The sequence below is a fragment of the Taurulus bubalis genome (assembly GCF_910589615.1).
Source record: "Taurulus bubalis genome assembly, chromosome: 4".
Classification (NCBI taxonomy): domain Eukaryota; kingdom Metazoa; phylum Chordata; class Actinopteri; order Perciformes; family Cottidae; genus Taurulus; species Taurulus bubalis.
This window is the reverse complement of record NC_136592.1, coordinates 26,022,061-26,048,907: the sequence shown is the minus strand read 5'-3', so window position 1 is coordinate 26,048,907 and position 26,847 is coordinate 26,022,061. Positions and strand designations below refer to the sequence as shown.

Here is a 26,847-nt window from a genome sequence, read left to right as displayed (position 1 = left end):
AAGAAACGTCCGAGCACGAGATCTCTGGTGAACACAAGATACAAAGTGGTCGACAAAATGGTCCATTTAGTCCAAAGTTAGTCCACCACAGATTTCTTTTGTTTATAGGTTTAAACCTGCAGACGCTTAGATCACAATGGCTGCCTTAACAGACTCCCTTTTAATTGAACTCAAAGTGATTTGTCTCATTGTTTATAGGCTCATTAATAGCGACACGTGTCAAAAATAACATGGTCGCTTCACAAGACTTCAAACCGAGGCTCCAAAAATGAGTCACCACAATGACCAGACTCACCACAATGACTGACAGGGTTTCTGTTCCCACCTCCTGTACGCAGACAGAGCCAGTTAAAAGGACAGGCACAACATTGCTTTAATGAAGTACTACAGTGGTCATTCATTATTAAACACATGCAACTCTTACAAAAGTCATAAAGCCAACTGTTAACATGTACAAAGATCCCTTTTCCCCCCCGAGAACAGATAATAAAAAATAGGCTTGATGTGTTCATAAAAAAACATCTCAAAACTTCAATTACAATTTAGGCCCTTAGAGGTTTGGTAACCTCGGCCAAAGTAAAACATTTGTAAAGTAAAACATTTGTGATTTCCATTCCACTTACATTGGTCAAGTAAGTAGTAATAAGGCAGCAGCAGTCTGTACAAAGAGCAACTGAATCAAACGATATATCTACACAATGCTTTGTGTTTTCTCCCTCCAACTCCAAGTATCGTGGTCTCTCTTCACAAGGAGCAAAACCGGTAAAAAAATAAATAAATACACTTTGTGCTTTTGGTCCACAACCGAGAGTCTGACCTTTGACCCTGAGCGAGAGGGAGGCGCGCCGGTCAGACCATGTCGGTGTGTCCGAACGCCTGCTGGTCGCGGCCGGGTGGGAACTGCTGCGTCCAGTCGATGACGGCCGGTTTGAAGAGGCCGCAGCAACGCAGATGGAAAAAGGACAGCAGGTTCCTCACGACGCCCAAACTGCCGAGAGACGAGACAGGAGAGGCACATCAGTCAGAGCCGATTGACAAATGCACTCACACCTTTTGGCATAATAGGCCTTTGGGGTGTTGGATATGGTTGACCAGGTGCCATTTTTTTTAGATGTGGGAATTCATTGTTGGTGTGTTTGCTTGCCTCAAACTAAGATTTCTTTACCTGTAGAAGCTCAACTGAATTCTTTTTTTTATTTTAAGAAAAAAAAGAGCTTTAAAATGTGGATTCCAGTTTATTTTAGTATGAGGATATAGGGGAAAAAACTATTATTGTAATCTTATTGAGACAAAGGTAATGTAAGAAGGGCATAAATTAAGGGCACAACATTTATTTTATGAATAATAATCACAGAACAGGGGTTGCCATATGTATAATTATTCTTTTAGCCAAATGGATGATTTAATGCAGAATGCAATTTGAAAATGTCTGAAAAGTAGCTCATGTTTCATGTTACTCAAGTCCAGATTAAATGTTAAATTACAGCCATTGCTTTTGTCATATCATGTAGTTGCGTATTGAGATATGCTGAGAAAAAGTGGTAATACGATATATTTTCAGCATGTATTTCCACATTCGACGATAGCAAAGCAGCTCACACATGTTCAATTTGATTTAGTTCCCGATTCTATTTCCACAGAGACATGGCATCAATAATTAATAAGGAGTACAAACAGATGTCCATGACTGAAAAGCATGCATCATAATTACAACACAGCTATTAACTGAACATTAATCCTCTGTTGTCAAATACCGATCTAAAATTGTTTACCAACTGAAATAAAGCATATGGCATTATAAAGCTGCAATTAAATGTATAAACAACGTTAGTATTAAAAGATTGGGATGTGCAAAAGAGAGGCCAAACACTATAAAATAGGGAATATTCAAAAGTAGTGCACTCAATGTCATCATTAATATCAACTCACTTGTATGGATTCTGCCTGAGGGAGCCGGATTGTCGGAGTTTCTTCTGGTGCAGCGTCAGATTCGTCCGCTCTACTGTGGTCAGTCCCAGGAAGGCAATCTGCTCCGGCACAAAAGGGACAAACGTCACCACACGGACAGAGAAGACGCTCACTGCGCGTGTAAACACAGCCGGTCAGTGGACCGGGAACACACAATGAGTTGTAATGCAGAGGTTTGGCCTCTTGCCACATCAAAGCCAAGCCTAAGTTGGTATATTTCCAGGATTTGATACTTAAAGAGATGAAAAGTCATTACAGAAATAAGAAACCATGTCTAATGCTGACTGCAAAAAACAGTTATATATATATATATATATATATATATATATATATATATATATATATAAATAAAGATAAAAAAATAAAATAAAAAAGTTTATATATAAGCTGTTTTTTGTACTATATTAATTAATTTATAATACACATTTTAATATATATATATATATATATATATATATATATATATATATATATATATATATATATATATATATAGTGTTCTCATATTATTATTATGGATGTTTCATACTTTCAATTAAAGAATGTAAAAAGTATAATTTAACATTTGCAAAAATGATAAAGGCATTTTTTTAGACTACAATATTTTTTTTTTCACGGTGTATTTAATTTTCGTAGGCAGATCATTCTGCGGTCTCTCTTCTAGTTTTGAAGACAAAGAACACAGTTCATAGGATGTTCACCAGTCACCTGGTAGAGCTGCAGCAGCAGGACAAAGCCGGACCAGCAGGTGTGATAGAAGGCCAGCAGGAAGATGCCGAGCAGCCATGGCGAGCAGCTGACCAGGGCAGAGACCACGCCCCACACGCCCTGCTCCTCGTAATGCAGCGTGCAGTGAGTCGACCAGTCTGAAGACAAGCATAAACACACGGCACAGGCGGGAGTGTAAAAACTGTGTCGGATACTGTTGTTACACTGAATGTCAAGCCACTCACATGTGAGGCAACCGTAGAACATCCAGGCTCCCATCAGCACGAGGGAGAGCAGAAAGAGGATGAAGTAGTGATGGTTCCTCGCACCTGGAACACAAGAACATATTTGAGTCAAAAGGACTTCTGAGGGAGCCGACAGGCCAACTGTAATAACATAATAATGATTGAGTTATCGATTTGTTGTAATTTTAAATTTATACTCACTAATAATAATAATAATATGAACACAGTTCATCCATGGTGGTCTTTTTTGTAATGTTTGTGTTATTATGTCTTTTGTCCTTATTTCCTACACACACATTTATATGTCAAAGCAAAGTACTCGTCTTGAATGAATAAAAAAAACAAAACTAGATTTTCCTTTCACAAACATACAAATATATATATATATATATATATATATATATATATATATATATATATATATATATATATATATAGTCTTAGTTACCTTAGCAGAATGTCTTAAAGACCTGTACACGATGATTAATGATTAAATCTACAGTTGGACGAGGAACAAATTATTGTTTTTATTACGGATTTTTAAGATTGTGAAAGAGGGCAATTTATTTCCCCAAAAGCTACTTAATTTAAATGAAGATAATCTGACACACAAAGTTTGTCCTCTTGGCAAAGTCTCACAATTCTGTGGATTTTGATGAAACCTCTCAGTCCTAAAAATAGCTAATTTTGAGGAGTGTTCATGGACGTGCTCTCCAACTAGAAACACATATTTAATTGTATATCCTGGCAGCCGCGATCCCGGTTCACTCGTACCGATGCAGCCGTTGGTCCAGACGGAGTGGTGATCCTGCTTCGCCACGCAGGCGTCACAGTGGAAGCAGTGGTTGGTTCTCATTGGTTTCTTTATCTGTGTACGAGGCGATGTAAAACAGGTCGTCACTGTCCGTGTTCATGGAACGGCGTCTTAGTAAAGTGAAGGTTTTGCGCTCAGAAACTCACCATGCAGGAAGTGCAGAATATTCTGGGGTCCAGACAGCCGGCTTCAGCCAACACCAACACATTCTGAACACACGAACAAAACAAAACTCAGTTTCTCCGTCACAAAACATCTACATGTTGGATTATATTTTTCAGTGTCCAATTTTTAATGCCTCGCTCTCACCATTTTCTTTTCTTCTTCGGTTGCCTTGACGAAGCCGGGGTCGGTCCTGCAGGTGCGGAGGTAATAGTAGAGCAGAGCAGTGGCATTCAGAATGAACAAGACCTGAACTGTGGCGCTGGACTCATGTGGGGGTCAAAGGTTAAGAAACGCTTCATTCATCAGCTTGATCGAAGTGACTAAACATCAAATATTAGAATTAAGGAATGAAGGAAAAACTGCCTTTTAGTTTAAAGGCTATTAATCACAATGGGTGTTGAGAAGCTTTTTTTTTTAAATGTAAGAGGTTACAGAATTCTATAAACATTGTTTGATTTCCGACGACAGCCACTCGTCTTGGCGTGAGAGAAAGAAAGAGAGAACGTTCTTCTAAAATTTTCATGCCAACAAAACCACATTGAATTGAACTGCATTGAATTAGACGAGATAGAGAGAGAAGGGCAATGTTAACACTGATCACAGTGAATGCTTTCCTGCACTAGTTTAAATCCAACATCACAAATTTCATTTTTTTAACTGTTTTACGTTTGTTGTTTTCTTCAAAGAAAGGATATCTGGCAGGAACCAGAGGAACCAGGTGACGAGCATCCAGAACACTGAAGCCATGAGAGCTGAAGCTGGGAGGAGAGTCTGAAAGGCTGGGCTCGGGAAGTTCCTGTTGACACAAACATGTCTTATTCGATGACAAACAACATGTGCAACTTCTACATTTAACTCAGCGAACAGTTCAGTGGACACGTTTCCTCACCTGGAGGCCAGATTGATCACACCCATCACACATGCCAGCAGGATCCCTTTGAGCAACCACGACTCAGACTTCAGCTCGACTATGGCGCCCACACTTCCAAACATGGCAGTGCAGAGCAGAAACTGCAGAAAGACCTGGAAAATACAAAGAGATTCGGGTTATTATATATATTAGTGCTATTTGAGGTGGCAGGTGTGTGGTCTTTAGTCCGTGTGTACCCTGTATCTGTTGAAGATCCGCAGGCAGCGCGAGTTGGAGCGAATCCTCTCCTGTTTGACGTGGTTGAGCATGTGGACGAGCAGCGGGCTGTTCACCTGGTGGGCCAAGTCGATGGGCGTGTGACCCTGAGGAGGAAGCATTACACACACCATGAAGACAGGAAGTCGTTTACTGACTATTCAAAATGTGAGCCGTTTACAATAGTGCTGCTTCTAAATGGACCGTTCACGCTGCGAGTAACTAAACTGCTGCACACAAGATGTCTCCTGTAAAGCCCTTTTTCAGTGTTTCAAGTTTCCATGTCACTCCCATTTAAGTTGCACTCAAAGCCAAGATCAGCGCCAAACTAGTAGTGATTCTATAGACTGTATAAGAAGTGGATGTAGTCACCGTGATATCGCCCATTGGTTTGCAACCAGTGAATGGAAGAGACCTTATTTGGCCAGTGACGTAGAGGTGTGCTTATGGGTCGTGGCTATCTGGATCATGGACCATGCATACTACTCATTATATGAATAATTTCTGTCACATTCATTTGAATGTGCTGTAACTCCGTTACGTTATTAATTCTGGCCACATGATATCTATTGCTTCTGTCCATCCGGGGAGAGGGATCCTCCTCTGTTGCTCTCCCTCAGGTTTCTTACCTTTTTTCCCTGTGAAAGGGTTTTTACTATCTTTATTGGGGGAGTTTTTCGTGATCCGATGTGAGGTCCCGGGACAGGGATGTCATGTGTACAGATTGTAAAGCCCTCCGAGGCAAACTTGCATTTGTGATGTTGGGCTATACAAAATAAACTGGATTGAATGGTACGGTAGTGGCCTGTCAATCACAAGGCAGCCACGCCCTAAAGCATACCCTGCCTTATGGTCTATTTTACTCTAAATGAGGCTATAATGTTTTAAATTAACATCACAGCTCAACAGCTGTATTGAAGAAGACCATAAACTCCTGTTCACAATGTTTACCTAGGTAATAAATCTCGTCAGAAGTAGGGTCATATTGCATTAGACTTTGATATCATCAGACTTCTTTTTGCAACCGGAGGAGGAGTCGTCTCCTGTAGGCCAGCACAGAGAATGCAAGTTCAAGGCACTTGAGAATTGGCTTCACTTTTCAGAACCGGAGGTAGCCGTCTGAGTGATATGTGTTACACTCAACAAGATTGAAGGGATTTTGGCAGATGGGTGTGAAAACAGCCTTCTGGTGTCAAGCTCTGCAAACACTTCATTCTGCGTAGAGAATGTCAAACATCCAAGTGAAGTAACAATAAGTCAAACACACCGAGTGAAGAGGCACGTTAAGTTTATCTATTTTGGGTCTCTCACATCAATTGTCAAAAATAACTCAAATGCTTTTGAGATAATTATTCCAGTATTAAAAAACGTAAGACAGAGAGTCGTCATATGTCAGCAGACTGAAACCTGCACTATAAGACTCACTTTGATGTTTTCTGCGTCCACACTGGCGCCGGCCTCCAGTAGGATGTGGGCGGCGTCTACGTTTCCTGCCAGCACAGCGCAGTGCAGCGGGGTGTTCCTGTTCACTTTGTCCACCGCATTCACAGAAGCGTTATTTTTGATTAAGAAATTTGTGGGTTCAGGCCTGAGACGGAAGAACAACATGTGATGTTTACTGTTTAATAAACACACAAATCAACATTAAAGAAATTGTGTGTTTCAGGCAGCTTTTCTCACACATATTTTCCCCTGCCCACATGTAAACATGTGGGCAGACAACATGTGCAGGATACTTTCAGATTCAAACCTACAGTACTGCAAATGTAAAAGTGATCACAGACCTGACCTCCATTCACTGTGAAACCAGAGGCTTAAAGCAGATCTGGAAAACATTAGGAATGCTTACCCAATAATCTTCTGGGCCGCTAACATCAGCGGCGTCTGTCCGTTGCAGTCAGGTCCATCGACTTCCTGCAGGAAAATGAGAGAATTATCATGAAAAAATGAACTTGCAGCAAGTGATCAAGACCTCTAAAACAGTGTAAACAAAGGAAAAAGCTGTTACGGAGTGTGCTTGGAGTCAGACCTGTTCCTTAGCCATGAGATAAGCTGCTATGGCCATGTGCTGGAAGAGGATGGCGAGATGGAGAGCGCGGTAACCTTCTCCGTCTGCGATGGAGGGATCTGCTCCGTATCTCATCAGCTGGATCACCATGGGGAGGTGGCCCTGCCTCATCATTGACAAAGCAAACAGACAGATTTTATAGAGGAAGCACTGAACTAACAAAAGTCTCAAAACAAGTAAACATGTCACCCTGAAGGAAGCACTTGTTCAACAGTTATGTATTTAACCTTTTAACTACACACTACGGAAGAACATATTCTCCCCCAGTTCTGTCAAAATGTGACCTGTGGTGTCTGATAAATAAGTGGAAAAGGTGCATCTGCAAATCCAAGCAAAGCAGCTCAGATGTGCATGCACCTACTGTGGCCAATGGAGGTTTAAATTTCAAAACCAGAATTAAAATGAATGAGAACTGGGAATGCTGCGACTAAAGCAAAGTTGTGTTCTGTTCAACGTACATGTGATAGAAGATTTATTTGTCTTTAATTTAAATTCTAACCAAGCATAAAGACCAACTACCTTCTCGTTGTTGAGAATGTTTCCTAAGGGCAGCCTGAAGCTGCTGAATATGTTTTTAACATTTGTATTTCAATATTTCTTTTGACAGATAAATTACAAAAAAAGAATTGAACCAAGATTTAATAAAATCTCCTTATAGTCATGCAGTCACCTTATGGCCCAGTGAAGGGGAGTCGAGTTCAGGTCTCCTCCAAGCTGGTCCACTGTCGACCCTTTGGAAATATAATACCTGTCAGGGAAGATACAGAGAGAAATGTAATATCAAAACAAATATCTGTGTCAGCCGTTCAGAACATTTTGTTTTGGGAGCTTGTTGTATTTCAGTTCAGTTGTTTCTTTTCTGGTACGTTTCTTATTGCTCAAAGCACTGTGCTTCATGTCAGACGCTTCCGACAATGAGAAATAAAATACGTGAAGTCCCTGAGGAAGGACTGACTGACGGCCCTGAAGCTGTTGGCTTTCGATATGATGTTCAACAGACAACATCAATCCATTTACTTTACTTTGTGAATAAAGTCATTCTAATTGAAATGCTATGTTATGTTAATTAGATGCTGATATTGATGTGAAAACAGACAACATCACATTAAATACATAATAAATAAATAAAAAGATCAAATGGCTCTGTATGTCTCAACAAAAAGCATCTTATTTAACTGAGTATGCTGTATAGAGCATTATGTTTTTCCATAATTTCACTCAAACTAAACTGGCTACTACTACTCAGATCAGACAGCCTGTGTGTTGGAAGAACTGTGGTGAGGAACCTGCAGTGGAACGCTTCTATGTTTATACGATATCTAAATGATGTTTCATTTAAATGATTAGTTTAAATGTTATCGGCAGGCCTTACTTGGCCACCTCTGAGCGGTTGTTGATGGCCGCCCAGTGCAGCAGAGTGACGTTCTCTTTGTCCGGATGCTTGACGTCGTATCCGGCTTCCACCAGCTCCTTACAGCGCTCAAGGATACCAAACCTGAGAGGACCACAGAGAGAAAACCCTTAATAAACACATTCAAGTTACTACCTGGAGTTGTTTAAACGGTCATGAAACATATTTCTATGAAGTTGTTCTTAATGCATGTCCCCGGGATCCGACTCCAAAACACGCAAAACCGGAAGAGCTAATTTTTACGTTTTCACAGGCAAAGTATGTTCGCCAGTTAAAACGAAGCACGGGGAGATTTGTCTTTAAAGATTGTTTTTTTTAAAGATGTATTTTGTGGTTATGGCTTAAAATGAGGTAGGAGCAGCAAAGAGAATAAGAAAATAATTGAGCGAAGACCAAAAATAAGTCAAAAGGGACGAACAGAGCGAGCGAAAACAAGAGTCAACTTTTGTCATCGGTCATTCAACATTCAACAGATCTTGAATTGTCTTTCTTCCTCAACACTGGTATGTAATTAGTGTAATATGTCTATTTCATTTATGAAATATATTGAGAGTCATGGTGTTAGATCAATATATGAATTTACGCTACGTTGGTGGCAAAAACTTTTATTTTGTTTCAACATCGCCATATTGCATTTATTAATAATACATAGCAACATTATCACATTGCCATGCAAATCTGCAAATAGCTGTATTTTGTTATTATTATTAGAAATAACTTTGCTTCTAAAACAAAAAGCAGCCAGATTGAGATCTTTATGCCACAAGCAGGCAGTGCTCTTGGAAACATTACAGCTTTGGTCCACAGGGCCCGCCAAAATCAACACAAAATGAAAGGTCCTTGTAGTTGCTTTAATAATAATAACTACCAGAATAAAGCTCAATAAAACACAGAACCCCAAAAGAAATGAACAAAGTAGTCACACATTTTCAACTGAAAGCCACTTGATAAGACAGTTGACTGCCAACTGTGGGTTGAAGTAGAAAATTAACTTCATTTAATCAGTTTCGGACTGTGCGAAAAGAATCTGGAGCATGTATAACCTGACAGGCAGGGAGGTGAATAGTGAGATAGAAGTGGCTCTGCATATTCCTTAATTTTTTTCCCACGTCTTTAAAGAAGAGTGACCTTCGTTCTTCGTCACTTATCAGTTAGCAAAAGCAGCTAGCACCTCAGTTTCCTGAAAGTACTGCTGAGTGCTAATCTCCACACCGAGAGCTTTGCGCTGCCTTTACTTCAACCAATTTATTTCTTAAGTGCTTTGAAACTGGACACAAAAACTGGAATCATCATCCGTCTGCCTGCTAAATAAACACAGAACTCTGAGAACTTGTGTGCGTTCCTTGAGTTTTGTTGTGTAACTCCTATGCAAATACATAGATCAAATATTTGTCAGTGCTGGAAATTCACCGTGAAGAAACTAGGTGTGTACTTTCTTCTGCGCTCCAGAGTTTGAATATATTTGAATCTTCCTAAAGAATAATCATAATCGTGTGTGTGTGTGTGTTCACCATTGTGAAAACACTATATAGGCCTCAGTTGAATTTGAACTTATACATAAATTGTACAGGGGTATTTTTCTAGAGAAAACAGCAATAAAAACATAAACTACTATTTGAGAATCTGGAGTTGGGTTCAAATATAAATTATATATTATGTTTTGAGTAATAATAATAATATCAAAACTCAATGTTTAAGGCCAAATAAACAATTTGATCCTGAACACTGACACACAACACAGCTTGATGCAACGGCTGTCAAGTCATTGGTTGAACAACACATATAAATACAAAAGGGATATTAGAAAAAGGCCCTTTTTTATTATTATCATATAAATTAAACATTAAAAGGAAGAGTCTAGTTTGGGCAATTATTTTCATTAAAATCTCTGAAAAGAAGTCTGATGAATAAAGAAACAGAAGCAATCAGGCAAGTTGTCCAAAAATGACCTATTTAAAATCTGTGCTGCTTATACGCCTTCTATCGCAAATCTGGCACCGCATGAATTTGAAGTCCACGTTAAACTGTCCGCTATCTGTCTCACCACTTACTGTGTTGCCTTCACGATGTCCCAACTGCTGCTGTCATCCATGTGCGACCGTCTCTTCGGCTGCTGACTGATGTCCATCGCCAGATCCGCGCCTTTGACGAACTGTCCGTGAGAAGCCGTCACGAAGGGAGGCGCCGCTCTCGGCCCGTGACTGTGGGAGTGACCAGCGTGTCCGTGTTGACAGCCGTCGTGCATGTGGCCGTGACCCTGCAACACGTGCACAAGGAGAACACACAGATTTAGTCAAAAGTGGTCTCAAACAATGAAATGGCAGAGGACCATGGCTTCCCTGATTTAGGCCGATGACACAATCGGACTCCTGAGGCCTCGAAGGCATGAAAGCTGGCTGACCGCCCTCAGGTTAAAGTTGTAGTTTCTATTTGTTAAGTGCTGTGTGAAATTGGTTAAATCAAGTTAAATATTAAACATCTACAGACTAAACATAATCAATGAATCATAAATATAACGTTTGTTACCGTCTGTAGATAACTAAATATACTGCAAAAGACAATGTCATCTATTTTGCCTGCTTCCAAAGAGCTGACTGGAATAAACATTTTATATAATTTTGAGAGATTCAAATAGCAGCATGAGACTAACATGCGGACTATAATGGGTGTTGCTCTGTTTGGTGGTTCTACAAATTCCAGTGGACTTTCTTTTTTTTTTTTTTACAGCCCCGGATGTTTTATTGGGTTAAATTAGTATTGTGGGTTGGACTTCTCCTTTACCACAGCCAGCAGCCTGGTTGATCATCTCCATTGAGGCTCGAGGTTATCTTTATTGTACTACAAGCGGAAATTTGTTCTGCAGCCAAGGTTCACATACAAAATAATAATGAATCAACGACAAATTAATCAGAGCTACAGTTATAGCAGGGGAATGGGACACCCCACCCCCACCCCCACACAGGTACAAGAGTGCAAGTTTCCAACTGTGGGATGGATCAACCGGAAGTTAAGTCAGCCTGAACGTTGTGCTCATAGTCATATTGTGACAGACTGCTGCCACGAGCCTGACAGATGCTCTACTTCACATATGGCAGACACGAACCACTCAGTGAACATGTGGAACCAACACATGTGGGTTTAAATGAGGACTATCACACACACAAAAACAGCCCAGAGCTGAGCGGTTAAGATGAGGATTGCAGTTTCGTGACGATAAGATAAGCAACGTCGCAAAGAAATGTGGAAACACAACGCGTCGTGTCACCCAGACTTCTCCTCCTCACGTGGACGTCTGTGCATCAATAACTCGGAAGAAAATGAGCTCAATCCGCCCGTTGGGGATGAGGTGAGATTTGGCAGTTAGCCTCTGCTCAACGTCAGGTGACCTAGCAGCTAACGGACTCACTGACAATATCGGTGAGCGCGGACAGGTTATTCCGCGTCACGGCAATTTACCGACCAAGAGCTACGTTCACGGTTGAACGGAAAGCTAGCTAGAAATACGAACAACCTGCGGAGAAACCGGCGACGTTATTTGACAAACTGCACGAGGTGAGCGTGGGCTAATAACGCAGGTGACGTTACGAGAAGCAGGTAATAAAGACGTGAAGACGACTCACATTGTCGTCTTCGTTCCAGTCCATCTTGTGAAGAAGGAACGGAGCGAACGTTCCTGGCGCCGACGGACGGAACAGAATCAACGCACAACTTCCGGATGTTTTGTCTTTTCAAAATAAAAGTCGCGAGGATACAGATACGGAAAATAGCTGATGGTGAAGAATGTCATGAAGGCAAATTAATGCATTTAGAAGCTTATTTAAACGCAATATAAATACCAACTTATCTGTTAACTTGGGATTAATATAAATATGGCTACTTTGCCCCTTCATCCTTCCCTAAACATAAACATCACCACACACACAAACACATATTTACTATATATAATGGCCATATATTTTGTCCAAATTGTATTACGATGCTTTGATGCTAAACTATGCTGGACAACATTTTATATTATATATGTGCGTGTGTGTGTGTGTGTGTGTGTGTGTGTACTGCATTATACTCTACTGTATTTTGGCATATTTGAATATGTTATATTATACAGTTTATTGCATTTTATACTATATTATATGTCTATATTAATACAGACTATCACTATCGCTACTAATCATATTATATAGTTGTCTAATGTACGCTGTTTACATACACTACACCTTGCTAACTTTGGTGCTACTATCATATCATCCAAAGGTCACGTTCGCCTTGAAATTTGCGCTCAAACCCCAAAGTTGTTCAATTAAACCATAATCCAGTTCACACACAGTAAACAATGAGCTTTCGGGTCCCCTGGAGTTCTAATTTGGACACTACTTGACATTTTATTTTGAAGGCAAGGGTGTTAAACAGGAAATCTTTTTTCTGGTAATTTTTATTTACTTGATGCATTTTTTTCTTCACTCTCACCTTCTTCCTGGAAATGCAACAGTCATTTTTATTGGTCTATTGTTTTTCTCGCCCCTACAGGCCTTTCCGGTTTCGGTCTGCATTATTCAACAGGGAAAATAATAGGCTCGTTCGTTAGAGCTGCGCCTCGCCTGGAATCCAGACGAGAGCAGGCGGCCGCAGCAGGAGGCGTTGACAAAAAAACTGCGATCAAGTCGGACAGTTGTCAGCTGTCAGCTGTGTATACGCAGGAAGTCACAGAAAAAAGTACTTCCTGTTCGTTCCGAACTTTTGTTTACTTGTAGTTTACAGATCACGTTTGGATTCATTATATGTGTTTATAAATATATATTTATGTAAAAATGAGTGTGTAGCTGCATCCTTTGTTCTTTTAATGTATGCCTGTGAAATACATTACTAGTAGTTTTGATGCGTGTTGTATAAATACGATTTTGTATTAACAATCACACAATAAATGTTTTTAGATCAAACATGAGACGAATAGTCAATATTCCAGCGTTAAGTATTACAACTACACATAAAATAAGAATTTTCTACAACACGTGGTGTTTGCTGTCAGATCTAAGAGCCAATCAGCTCTCTGATGTGGCGACAGCCAGGCGTTTCCCATCATGCACTGGGCTACGCAGTCGTTGGAAAGCAACTGCGGCGGCTGACTCTGAAATCGACGGTGACTTGGTCTCGTGAGAGTATCGTTGACCACGTGTGCATGACGTCAGAGCAAGTCGGGAGCAAGTCGGACACAAATCTAACCGGCATGCATTGCGCGCCGATCGCCGCCGATCGATTCTGCGCAGAACTGGCTCATCTCGAAAGAGCCTATTTACTTAATGCTTTGGTGTCCCAATTGGAGAACAGAAAAAACAAAGTTTGCTTTTTATTAGAATAAACAAAACATGCATATTCAATGACGAAAACGAGGCATTATATTATAAAAGCACCAGAGACATGTTGGATTTTAACCAAACCAGTCTACGAATAAATGCTTTCTCAAAATATATGTCCTCTGTGAAAATATGTATATAATATTCAAAGAAAATAACAAAACACGTAGAAGGTAAATAAGTCTATAATTGATTGTGAAGTTAAATAAACAGAATGCAATGTTGGTTGTTTAAAAACTCATGGTGCAATGCTTCAAATTCACCAACTGGCCAAATAAACCATGATGAATAAACTTTGATATAAAATCAGAATACTTAAGTAATGTCTGACTCAGGTTATGTGTGAAAAAAAAGCCTTTTCTTAATGAAGTCAAAGGCAACTAAAATGCTCAATAATAATAATAAATACAGGACTGACAGAAATTTCTAACTGAAACTCAGTTTGGGCTTTAGTTTGGGAATTAAATCAAATAAAAACTTTGATTTCAAGCAAAGCTTTTAATTTATGGTGGCAAAGGGAACATCATAGCCAAATATTGTCTTATGTTCTGTGATGAGTTTTTCAGATTGGTCAAGTCGCATTAAAAAGGCTTTCAGAGACCCATAATGTCCTGTGTTTAGTTATAAAAATGCCCTCTTCATGGGAAATGTAAGACCAGAATGTGACTTCATTTGGCAAGTGAGGAAACAAAATCATACCCTCAATTTTTATATTGTTCTCAAACAAGTCAACCGTATTTTAACAATTTAAAAGAATCCTTTTGCAACATCCTTGTGTGTGTGTGTGTGTGTGTGTGTGTGTGTGTGTGTGTGTGTGTGTGTGTGTGTGATACAGTTTACTTCCCAAAAAAACTAACTAATATGGTATGAAAATAAACCAACTTCAATCATGTCTTGCACTACCAGATGAACACCAGTAGATGGCGGTGTCGTCCAATCCACGATCAGAAGGAAACGCTTCATAACTTCATAATGTTCTGGTGTCAATGCACAGAATGTTCTTTGGACTGTCTTCTACACAGACGTGATCTTTTGCTTTATTTATCCTCCTGCGGTGTAACAAATAAATAATTCCCTCAGACCTGCTTGAGATAGATAATCCATCAGTGAATTGCCCTCACTGTTGCTTGGCGATGAAGATTGGGTTTCCATTGGGTTGACAACCAGTTTTTCAAGAGAATTACCGTGCCCTGAAATCAAACAATAAACTTATACCAAATAATTGTATGCTCTGTAGTTAAACATGTTAAAAAACAAAACTCTGGTATTGTCTACAGATAGATGTGCGAACAGGAACATGTGAAACACGTCCAATTCCTTTTCCAAGGAGATTTGTTCCCAATGTGACAGCCCTGTTTTAATTATTATTAAGGAATGTGAATAGATGTATTCATGAAATTGAACGTACTGTACCTTTTTATTTCACCATCCACTTGACAAGTTCAGATTCATGCTGATCGATCAAACTGCTGACCTTTCGTTCACAAGTTTGAACGTTGACGTGAACATTTACAACAGTTTAAAACCCACAAATTACAGATGTTGGAAAAGACAAAACAAGTAATCCTGATCGATATTGATAAATCAATCACTTGTACGAAATACAAACTGAACACGTATTTGTAATGTGCATAAACCCGATAAGATTTCTTTGTGGGTGTTTCCTCGTGAGATTAGTGCTTGTTGTGGCCTGATAACGTCCATTTTGACTTTTAGAAAGGGGTTCGATAAGTTTGTGATTGATTGTTAAGTAAATAAAACTCTTTATAAAGTCTCCTGAGTACTGCTCTTGATAATAATTCTACTTAATTTTTAATTACAGTGATGCCAACAAATTCTTTTGTTATTTTCATTGTTTTCATTTTAATGGGCAAAACATCTCATTTTGACCCTTTTAAATTATTTTCCTGCTGATCTGTGCTCCTCTGATTATATGGTTCTTCCCCCATGTGTGAGTAATTTAAGGAAAGTTGATTTAAAATGAATTTAATTTGATTGTAAACTTGAAGCCTACGAGTCACCAGCTTGAGTGTATGTGCCAAGCAGAAGTAATTGAGCTGTCAAGAAGGAAGTCATAACAGTGAAGAGGACTAAGGGTCAAGATAACTACCGTTTGCACGAGATGTGAGAGGAGACGCAAAACTAAAAAGGAATTGCAGTATTTCCATGAAAGGAAAATGAAGAATTGCAGCTTGTCATCAACATGGCCTTCGTCTTCGGTAGGAGTCCATATGCTCTTCAACGAGCCGCTGTGGTCATTAAACACAGAGCGATTAAGGAAGCAGGGCCGTCCAATGAAAACATGTAGAGGATGTGTGTTTCAAAGCTGATAGAGCAGCAGAGGAGAGCTGTATGAGCGGACTTTGCTCCCATTAAAGCCGTTGTGGAATCTAATAATGCCTTGGTATTCGTGCAGTTTTTGACATTTTGAATAATCGTCTGAAACCCCCTTGAGAAAACCTCTTATTTCTACTGCAGCAGGTTCTACTGCGCCGTCCTCGTTCTGGTTCTCCTGTGAGCCTCCTGCAGCGTGGTGTCAGTGGGTAATTCTAAAACAGTTTGCAACTGGTACTCACACGGCTTCACAATGAGCAGACGTGTCTGTGTTTCTCTACACTGAAAATGTCAGCGTAACCATCACAAGTGATAACAGACACATCACCTTATTAGAAAAATGTTCCACAAGTTGTTACAGGAAAGAAGAACTGTTGAATTCCTCATTTAAGTTAGTTGAAGACCTGGACTTTAATGGGGAAAAAACAGGCCATTGTGTAGCATTTCATGGGATCTATGAGAATAGAAAATAATTTTCATTGGTATATTTAAATTGGTGTCAAACTGAAACTAAGATTCGTTGTGTTTCTTCTCATGTACAGTGGGAGCAGGTCCTCTTCATGGAGCCTGTGTCTTTCTACAGTAGCCCAGAATGGACAAACCAAACACGGGCTCTAGAGAGAGCCTTTCATATTTCGAGGTTACCTGAAGGCCACCGTATAGTTTTCGGACACGTCGTCTGACTTCTGTTGCCCCTAAACGGTGTCATTGGGGTAAAGTTTGCCTCTGAGTGAAGCGAACAGTCTCCCCGGCTCACATTACCACAGTCTTTGGAGCAGGGGGGTATTCAGTTGGTTGCAATCTGCAACCTCAGATGCCACCAAATCCTACACTCTGGCCCTTTTAAGCGATAGTCCGTCTGGATTACCACCTCTACTCCATACCAGCAAAGTTCAGATAAAGAAGAGACGCAAGCTGAAAACACAACACCTGTCAAAGCTGCGATGCCTAACAGGTCTTTAGAGCTGAGGAACATCACAGTCTGGTTTCCCCTATTAAGACAAAAATTGAAGCCGTTTGTAGTTTTTTCAAGACGGATCAGCGTTACTCGAGAACACATCTCATCCTGAATCTGACGCCAAACTGTTTTATCGTAATGAGAATAAATAAACCATTAATATGCTGAGCCACCTGCAGCGTGTTCACACCGAGCGGCGCTCAGACTCTCCAGAGATACGCACAGATATGAAAGTGAGAAGACCCCAGCCGATGGAAGTTAATTATAGTACAGCGTGCGGTGGCCGGTGGGACTGAACAATGGACTCTCTACTGGTTGCTTCATAAAACAAAGGAGGAAGAATGTGAGACATTATTTAGTCGTTTGAGAATACGAGATGAAGGAAGATTGAATGTCAGCAAATCTGGACCAGAACTCCCGAGTTTCCTCGGGATGATTTGCTGAAGTTTATTCCATCTAATCTTAAAAGGAAAAAAAATACATCTATTAGTTGTAAATTAAATGAAAAGAAATAGAGGAAGTTAAGAAAGAAACAAATCGGCTCACCAGATTATATATTTCTCACTCCTGCAGAGTAGAGAAAAGCCTTTTGATAAGAGTCTTTCAATTTTATAGAAAGGATTTTCCTTTAATTGCCACTAAGTGGAAGACTGGTCATACTGAGGAAGTCTGCACTTCACACACACATCTTCGAAATACGCCTTCTAAATATTTTACCCATCCGCCAACTAACACTCAGAATTAAGACACAATTACGACCATTGCATCCATCAACATCTCCCAGATAATCAGACTAATATGGCATAACCAGATGGAGTCTGCCTCAGTAGAAGCAGTAGGTACTGTAGTGTTTGTCTCTCACCCGGCTCCCGCCACTCCTCCCTCTGGGAGTTCAACGGCTGGGTCACGGTCTGCATTTGAACCCGAGAGGACCAGTGGTATTCAGGGTCAAAGGTCGGCCCCGATCACTGCCGCCAATAAAAGCGAGGGTCTCAAACCGAAACCCTGCTTGACCTCTTTAGCACCCTGCATGGCAATACGGACTGAGGGCTGCTGGGAGTGTTTGAAATGAGTCTGTCTTAGAAGACAGTTAGACACACATCAGTGTGTAGAAGTAAATCAGTGTGAATATGGGACAGTTATGTCTGTGTGAAGTGGAATATGTACAAGGCTGGAAGTCAATAGATGAAGCCGGGAAAACGGGACACTTAAGAGTGACACTGGGTGAAAGACATTTGGGGTGTCGGTCAGAGTTCAGGGCACACAAGAGCTTTGTTTTGCTGTTTCACTCGCTGAGTTCAGGGACGCAGTCAAGCAGCAGCATTCCTCGAGGGGCATGATGAGATAGGGCGTTTAAGAGAGGTCCCGGCCGCCATTCAAAGCAAAGAATGTTGCACTTACCTCTAATACATACGCAGCATACATGCACAGGTTAATATGATCCAAGGAATGAAAGAAGAGTGCATGATGCTATCCAGTTAACACGCTCAGAGGCGATTATATAGACCAGTGGTTCTCAACTTTCTTTCAGTGATGTACCTGTGGGAGGAAAAAAGATGTAATACACATCGCTGTGTCTGATTTAATATATAATATATATAATTCTGTTCATGAACTTGAATGTGTTGGACAGAGAATAGAACCTTGCGAGTGAATCAGAATGGCACCTCGAGGGTACGCCTGGGGTTCAAAGAAAACGGTTCAATAAAACTGATGCCATTTGCTGTACATGCTCTTGAATAGACGAACGCATCTCCATCCAACCAGTTCTCTGTCCCGATGTGTCAAATACCGCAGCTTGGTCCGTACTCCTGCGACTCGATTCTACTACGACTCGTGTCCCGTGCAAAACTAAATGTAAAACACTGACATTTTGTCACTTCAGTCGTTAGTTTGATGAGTTGTTGAGTCTGTCGAGTACTTGTAAACTGAACCCCAACTAAGTGGTTTTGTTGCCTAAAGCTAACTTCCTGTGAAGACAGAAGTTTATTTTAAAAAGACGTTATGCACGTAACAAGCGTTACAGCACTGAGCAAGCTGCTGCATCAGAGTGAGAATGTGTTTATTCATATTTTTTGGGGTAAAGTCACGAGCAATCTACATAAACTTTAAATTATAAATTAACAAAATAAATCCACTCACTTATATTAATAATTTATTATTTTATAAGACCTCTCCACTTTCCCAATGCAGTTGCCTAAGTAGCTCATTCGTCTGTAAATTCATCACATTGTTGTTGTTGTGTGTGTGTGTGTGTGTGTGTGTGTGTGTGTGTGTGTGTGTGTGTGTGTGTGTGTGTGTGTGTGTGTGTGCTGTAACTGTATATGTAGAGGTTCAAAGATCCGTCTTGGCTCTTGAAACAGCAGTTTGGAAAACAAACTCACCACAAGGTCACTTTTAATCATGTCTTTTGAAACAAGAAGGAGATTGATCACTTGGAATTGTAGATGTTCAAATGTCTTTTCTTTCCTCTTTGTCCACATTGGATTTATCCAACTCCATCTGCTGATGAAGCTCGTGTGATATAATCAGAGCAGCTGCTAAATAGACCCGATGGTGAGATTATTTTCTCAATCAAGGACTGTGTTTAGCATGCTTTCCCCAAAAAATATATTTGCATTCTAAAAGATATTTGGTGATAGTCGTGCCATCTGTGAGAAAAAAACAAAAACAAAAGAAAACATAATAAATGTGTGAACTCATCGAGGATTTCTTTACTTTTCCCTCCACTAATGAGGTTATTTTTGAGAACCTTTTCGTTTTTCGTCAGTTTGTCTCTCTGGCAGCAGGATACTTCAAACATCTGAAATTTCCAGGAAATTTTGGCAGGCAGATCGGACTCCTGCCAGCAAACAAGTGATTTGATATTGGACGTGTGATTTCTTCCGTGATTATGAAAGTAACATGATAGAGACTTGATTGCAACTCCTGGGAGGATGTCTGCAGATTTTGAGCAATTAATTTAATCTTAAAATTAAAGTGAGAGGTTTTGAAGTCTGTGTGTGTGTGTCGCAGGAAGCTGAAGTTGGTGGAGGTTAATGCTCATCAAGGTCTTTCTTTCAATTACGATTTGCGATAAATATTCCAATACTGTAAATGAGAAAGAATCGCTGACTTCAGAAGCAAATCTTGTATTCTCAAACTTCTGACTTTTCGAGAATAGGAGACCGATTTGCTTTCTAAACAGGAAGTCGTCCAGCACTGAAAGGTTTTCAAAAACAGTTGTCTGAGATCTCTGCCTCGCTTTATGAACATCTCACCTCTGTGATTACATTTTTTCGATTTAGTCAGGGAAATCAATGAGCGTTAATGGCTTTAACCTGGATCCACCTCATCATGTCCTTCATTAAAGAGAGAAAGCGCGCCCATTATTTTCCACAGCCAGAGTGTGTCTCTGTGTGCTCGGTTTGTTTTGCGTGAGAGTGTGTTTGCATGTGGCTGTGGCTGTGAAAGTGGGCTACTGAGGGGAGGTTTTGATGCTTTCAGCCTGCCAGTGGATGGCCTCTCTGTAGCAGTGCCAGGGCCGGACGGAGTGGAGGGAGGAAAGGGAGGGCAGGGGATGCTGGAGGAGGGGGGGACGGGGACGGACATCAAAACAACAAAGGGCAGCAGGGGCGATAATCCCACCTAATGCCCCCTGTCTACCCCGTGTCTGCAGTGGCTCTCTGGAGAGTGGCAGATTGAGTGCGCTCATGCGAAAGGTTACTTGGCCGATCAAGTGCTCTTCCCGGGGTCGGGGGGGCCAGGACCGGCCGCTCTGGGCCCCACGTTGGCTCAGAGCGGCAGCAGCGGCGAAGGCGGCGGCGTTTTTTCTTCTGCCGCTGATTCAGCAGAACTCGGGGGCCCCGCCGCGTCACCGGTGGTCATGCATTATGTAACAGGCCCGGCGCTGTCTGGACAGTAACCCACTGCCGGGGTGAGTCAGGAGTGAAGCTGTAGTCCAGTTCGCAGAATTATTGACCCCTTTCTCTGTCTCCATGCATGTCTCCCTTTACCTGCAGCTATCTTACTCTCACATGAATGCCACGGGGCCATCACCCTGATGGTCTTTACGGGGTCCTGGAGAGCTCTTTAAAAGAAGAATACACATTCTTTGTCACGGGGGTGAGTGCACTGCAGCAAGGAATATAGGACCCAAATACAGACAGGATTTAATAATGACTAAACGTGAGGTACACAAGCTTACTGGTATTGGTAGAAAAGTCCCGACATAAAAGTAGATGGACTGAGACAGATTCTGGTTGGGTTCAGGTACAAGTACTGTACAGGGTTCAGGATTTAGGAACAGATCATTCTGAAGCAAAGGCATGAAACAGGCAGAGTTTGTTCATAGTGATGTGGAGCCCTCCGAGGTCTAATCGGCCCTAGACATAAGAAACTGCATGTAAGATGACGGACTAGATAATTATTGGTCTATGAATGACCTTTGTGACAAACAAAAGGAATACACATTTGTTCAAGGTAAAGCCCATATAATGTAAAACACGAGACATGTCCTTATTATTCATGGTTCCTCCAGCGGGCCCAGAAACACGGCCTGGACCTCCAGCAGCGTGGCGTCATTGTCGGCGACGCTCTGCTCCAGAGCTCTACAGCGCTCCCACTGCAGGACGAAGGGGAACCGGCATGATTTCATCTGATTCGACCCGTTGGCATCAATAGCAATTACAAAGAAATAGCCAATCTCCTTGCTAATGGTCTCCTTTCCTTATGTGGGTCATACAGAGGGATCAGTATTACATTGAGACGCTTTCATAACTAAACATAAGCTCCTTGTAATGACTTTAAACATGATTCGACAAACCAAACTTCTAGGAAAGAAAAAAAATGTTCGCACAAAATACGCAAAACATTTATAACCAATGGACATTATCTAACCCTACAGTATCGTACAAATTGCGAGAGACTTTTTCTGTGATAAGTAACTGAAAACATCCAAACAGTAATTGAAAGACACTGTGGGAAACATAGGACTTTACCAGAGTGGAAACATGACAGGCGGACTGAAATTGGATAAAAAGATAATTAAACAAAGAAGAAAAACCTGACACAAAAAACATTACAGACTGATTTATAGCAGCGTCCGAATATCTGAAAAGAAACTTCACGATTTGCAGCAATATGACAATTGTCACATTAATGTGTTGATGAATAGCTCATATTAAGCCCAGAAGACATGAACCCACTCAGCAAAGTAATGATCCCCATTATCTTGTGATGCAGCCAGAGATACTGCGTCTTTTACGTGAAACTGTTGTCACATGGCTGCCTCGTCTACACCACTGCTTTTTATAAAAAAAAAACACCTTTTTACGGGTATGTAAATTCAGCCGCAGCACAGCCGGCGTATACGAAGTGAGCTCGAGGGCTTTAAACGCCTTCTGTGAGATAAAGGAATTTTTAGCTGAGGGGTCTGACTGAAGGGTTGGCAACTGTCTTCACTGGACGCCATTCAAGTTGTGTTTAATCTGCTCGTGTGAACTCTGTGTCCGCGGCCATCTGCCGCTCACAGCCACAAAAGCGGCGCGCCATCGCAGTTCAGCGAATTATTTACACAATTCTCACATCAATACCAGTTATTTCATGGAATGCGAGTGGATTCCCTCGTCGACACAAACATGGAAGCATTCTTTTGGGAATTAAAGGGAAGAAAAAAAACTGGGCCAACACTTTTCATTTGAGTCACTGAAATCGCAATGCAGAGAAAACACAAGCTTTTATGAATAAGAGCCTTCAACCTCCTTCTGTTGATTACAGTTGCAGGACATGGTAAATGTGTTTGATATCATTTAGAAGGAGGCACAGTTGAGGCACCTGTTCGGTTAAGGTGGAACTTTAAAGCAGTTTACAGGGAAAAGTGTGGACTTGTAATACTTGCATTTACGTTTATAAATGTGTACTATAAAAATTAATTAATCAGTTTTATCATATGAGCCTCTAATTACTATGTCTCTTGTGTGCACTTTACCCGTTTGCTGCTGTAATCCTGCAAATTTAATCTAATCTCATTGTCCAATTCCATCTCACAATCAAAAGGGCCAGTGTGATAATGAAGCACAAATAAACGTGTGTTGATAAACTGTTATTAAAGCTACTGTGAGGAACTTTCATTCTGTGTTGGTTTTGGCGGTCCCTGTGGATGAAAGTGGTCGCTGCCGGTGGCCTCGCTGGAGGCGGAGCTTAAGGAGTTTCACCAGAATTGGACCCGGTAAGCATTAAGAATAACCATATAGAAATAACCAGTCTTGCAGAAGATCTTGTTTGCGTATGTAGGTCACATATAGGCATCAGTATTACATTGAGACTGCTAATACCAGTTAAATGCTCCTTGTAGGAACTTTAATTTGTGCTTTATTCATGCGGCTGCTAATATGACAGGACACAAGTTAACAGACTGCTTTCCTCCTTCTGCTAATGAGAGTGTATGTCGTTGTTATTGTTAACTTAACTTAACTTAATGAAATGCTAAAAATAAGCAGCTTAGTCCTGTTAACTACTCATTAAATATTCATATATTCCGCATACACTCCATTAAAGTATCAAACAGAGCTCTGGTGTTGTCTTGTGTGTGTGTGTGTGTGTGTGTGTGTGTGTGTGTGTGTGTGTGTGTGTTGCAGTGTTTCTCTCCTCCAGGAGAAGTGAGTGACCTTGTGTGATGAGGTGAGGCAGCGCGGAGTCGGGGGAGCTGTAGATTCTCACTCTGGCCACGACTCTGTGACTTTGGGTCGTAACTCCAGAAAACAGAGCAGCGAGAACATTGAGCCCCGTCCGTGTCCTTGATCGGTAGCTCATCCCCACCTACAGCGAGACGCGCCAACCGGCACGCCGCGGCACTTTATGGCGGATCGAAGCTGCTCAAGTTTAATGTGTTTGTGGCTGTCGCAGCTCTGATAAAGGGTGCAATACATAACACAGGAGTAATAGAGGGGGACAAGCCAATCAATAGCAAGAGAGGCCGTTTGACCCGCGTTTTAAAAATGACAAATTTTCAGTCTTGCATCACTGCGAGTGTCTCTGGCCAACTGCGGCCTGCCGGGATGTGTGCAAAAATATCCAGCGTGGACACGGTGTCTGTCGGTGGGGAAGAAGGCCACTCTCCCTGGCATGCTTTTATGTGTGTGTGTGTGTGTGTGTGTGTGTGTGTGTGTGTGTGTGTGTGTGTGTGTGTGTGTGTGTGTGTGTGTGTGAAATCTCCATTTCAGGTTCAATCTCAAAAAGGCCAAACTGGCAGTAAAAGTCTTGTAAGTAAAGACTGGGGCTTCACCTGTGAAAAGAGCCTTTTGTGGAAGCAGCCTCCTGTTTCCTGGCAGATAAAGCACATCTGCTTTACCGGGAGATAACACCATGCATACGCTCACACGGCTCCTTTCACTCACACGTCCACTTTCCTCTTTACCTTTCCCTGCCTCCCCGCCTTTCCTCTTCATTCGTATATCTATTTATGTAATTCCCTCCTGCTAAAGCGCTCCCCTCCGTCCTGGCTGCAAATTTTTTCTTCGCTGTTTGCTCGGGTTTTCTTTTCTCTCTCTCATCTCCAGTATTTTCTCACCCGGGCCCCGGCACCAGCTGCTCCACACCGGAGTTGTCTGTTATAATGTGTGTGTTGTCTCTCCTGAAGTGGCCTGTCCTGGAGATTACTCTGCCCTCTGTCAGGGGGCAGCCTCTAGGATTAGACCGCTAACCCCATGGGTCGAGTGTGTGTGTGTGTGTGTGTGTTTGCCTGAGGGCGTCCAGATAAATGCCACAGATGAAGCTGCCTGCTGTTCAACTCAGTGAGTGAAATATGATTATTTCTAGAAGTTTCTTTTTGCCATCAACAACTAAAAAACACTATCAGACTTGGTAAATAGAAAAACAGATTGAAATTAAGAATAACTTGAAATAACCCAGGATTTCTACTTGTTTTACACACCAACACCCTCTAACATCTGGCAGTCTTCAGTGGGAAACGTTACAATCGTCATTCATTCCCAGGATAAATGACATTCATCAGCTCCAGCTCCGATCGGTTATGGAAACATGACATCCGGGTTGATGCACTCATTTTGGCCCCTTTTCCTGCTCAATGCTATGTGACTTGTGAAGTGAATTTCTAATGAATAAAATCAACAGGAAATGGTAAATTATTATATACGTATAAAACATAATTTATAATAAACAGTCATTTTATCCCGCTAATCACACACCTCACGCAAACTCGACAGAAACACAAATTAAAATCATCAAAACTGTCCTGGTGAGTCTTTCCTCGGTTCCAACAATCAGCAACTCGGGTTTGACGAAATAAAACCTTAATTCACCGAATTAGACGTAAAAAAGAAACCGCTGTTATCTGCATTGCTCAAACAGACACATTGTGATTTGACCTCACTGATTGTTAGAACACAGTTCAATAAAACTTGACAGAAGCTAAAACCGCCATGTTAGTCTCATACGGTTCCAACAATCACCCGCTCTGGTTAGAGCGTTGACAGGAAAGACTGAGTTTTTTCAATGATTTTTTTTTAAAGTACATTTTGTAAAGTGTTCACTGATAGCTAACCTTGCGCATCAGGGATGTCGAACGTGACTCACCAGAAAAATTGAAAAAAAAAAACCAGAAAGTTACTATGGTCTGCCGACCATTTCTAGCGTGGTTTCCCGTGTTCCCATATAAGCTCTTATTTTGGTAGAAAAAAGGGCAGCCTGTGTGTGTTTTAACATTGCTGGAAGAAAAGTATGTGACCAGCGAGCTAAACTGAGAACAATGTGAGCTGAACAAACCCTTTTCTCATTCAACTATAATGTGCACGGCAGTATCAACACTGGAGAACTCTCCACAGTAACAGCAGCTTTCGATTTGTATCTGGAAAGCTAGCTGATGCTACTTAGATGTGGATACAGTGGTTTTCCTTGCAGAATATATATATATATATATATATATATATATATATATATATATATATATATATATATATATATTATTCATTTGTTTGTTTTGTTTGTTTTCTCAAAATTGTAAAAAAAAGCATCGGCAAATCCATCCAATTACAGAATAATGCAGCAGAAGAAAACAATGTGTCCTTGAGACATTTGTGCAACCTCATGTCATTTTATGCTTGCAGGGTGAAGAGTCTCATAACTGAGATGATTTGTTTCATCCCTGCGTCCTCCCCTCTTTCATCTTTTTAACAATATTGCAGTGCAACAATAAATAAAAGACAGAACGGGGCAAAAATGCCCCCAAAAACCATCCCTCTTCGAGAATACAAACATGAGTTATCACTGAGCCGCCTTGCAGCATGTGTAGAATTTTATCATCTAGTAATCAGGTAAACCATATTGGTCTCTGGTCTCCTTCTAATTCAAGAGAGGCAGAGACAACAAGCACAACATGTCAGCCATAATAAATCCTCCTGAGCTGCAGCCACATTTACTATCGAGAGCATTTCCTAAGAAATATCCTGAAGTGTCACAGACTTCCTCCTGATGTGAAGCAGCAGCTCTTCCTTTTGCATAATCACCCACAAAAATCCCTCTCTGTTCCTGCTCTTCCTCCAGCTTTGTGTTCAGTATAGATTAATCAATATGCTTTTACCTGGATTCACCTCATGTTACACCGTCTGGTATTTTAAAGAGCAGATACGCATTTCAATACCGTGAGGGCGTGGACTTTGGAAACTTCTCCATTTTGACAATATTTCAGCTCAGATATTTTAA

The 26,847-nt window shown here is 41.0% G+C and overlaps 1 protein-coding gene across 1 annotated transcript; it reads right to left on the bottom strand.

The window, feature by feature from the left end:
• Window positions 1-813: 813 nt before the first annotated feature.
• zdhhc13 (zDHHC palmitoyltransferase 13) lies at window positions 814-12,149 on the bottom strand (the record flags this gene model as incomplete). The annotated part of the gene is made up of 17 exons (XM_079216870.1): window positions 814-988; window positions 1,930-2,027; window positions 2,677-2,834; window positions 2,922-3,005; window positions 3,696-3,789; window positions 3,882-3,944; window positions 4,045-4,164; window positions 4,567-4,696; window positions 4,790-4,923; window positions 5,008-5,133; window positions 6,452-6,614; window positions 6,876-6,940; window positions 7,056-7,200; window positions 7,765-7,842; window positions 8,467-8,589; window positions 10,557-10,762; window positions 12,126-12,149. 17 exons carry the CDS (start codon window positions 12,147-12,149, stop codon window positions 850-852), a joined length of 1,950 nt encoding a protein of 649 aa, XP_079072996.1. The 3' UTR covers window positions 814-849.
• Between the last annotated feature and the right edge of the window lie 14,698 nt (window positions 12,150-26,847).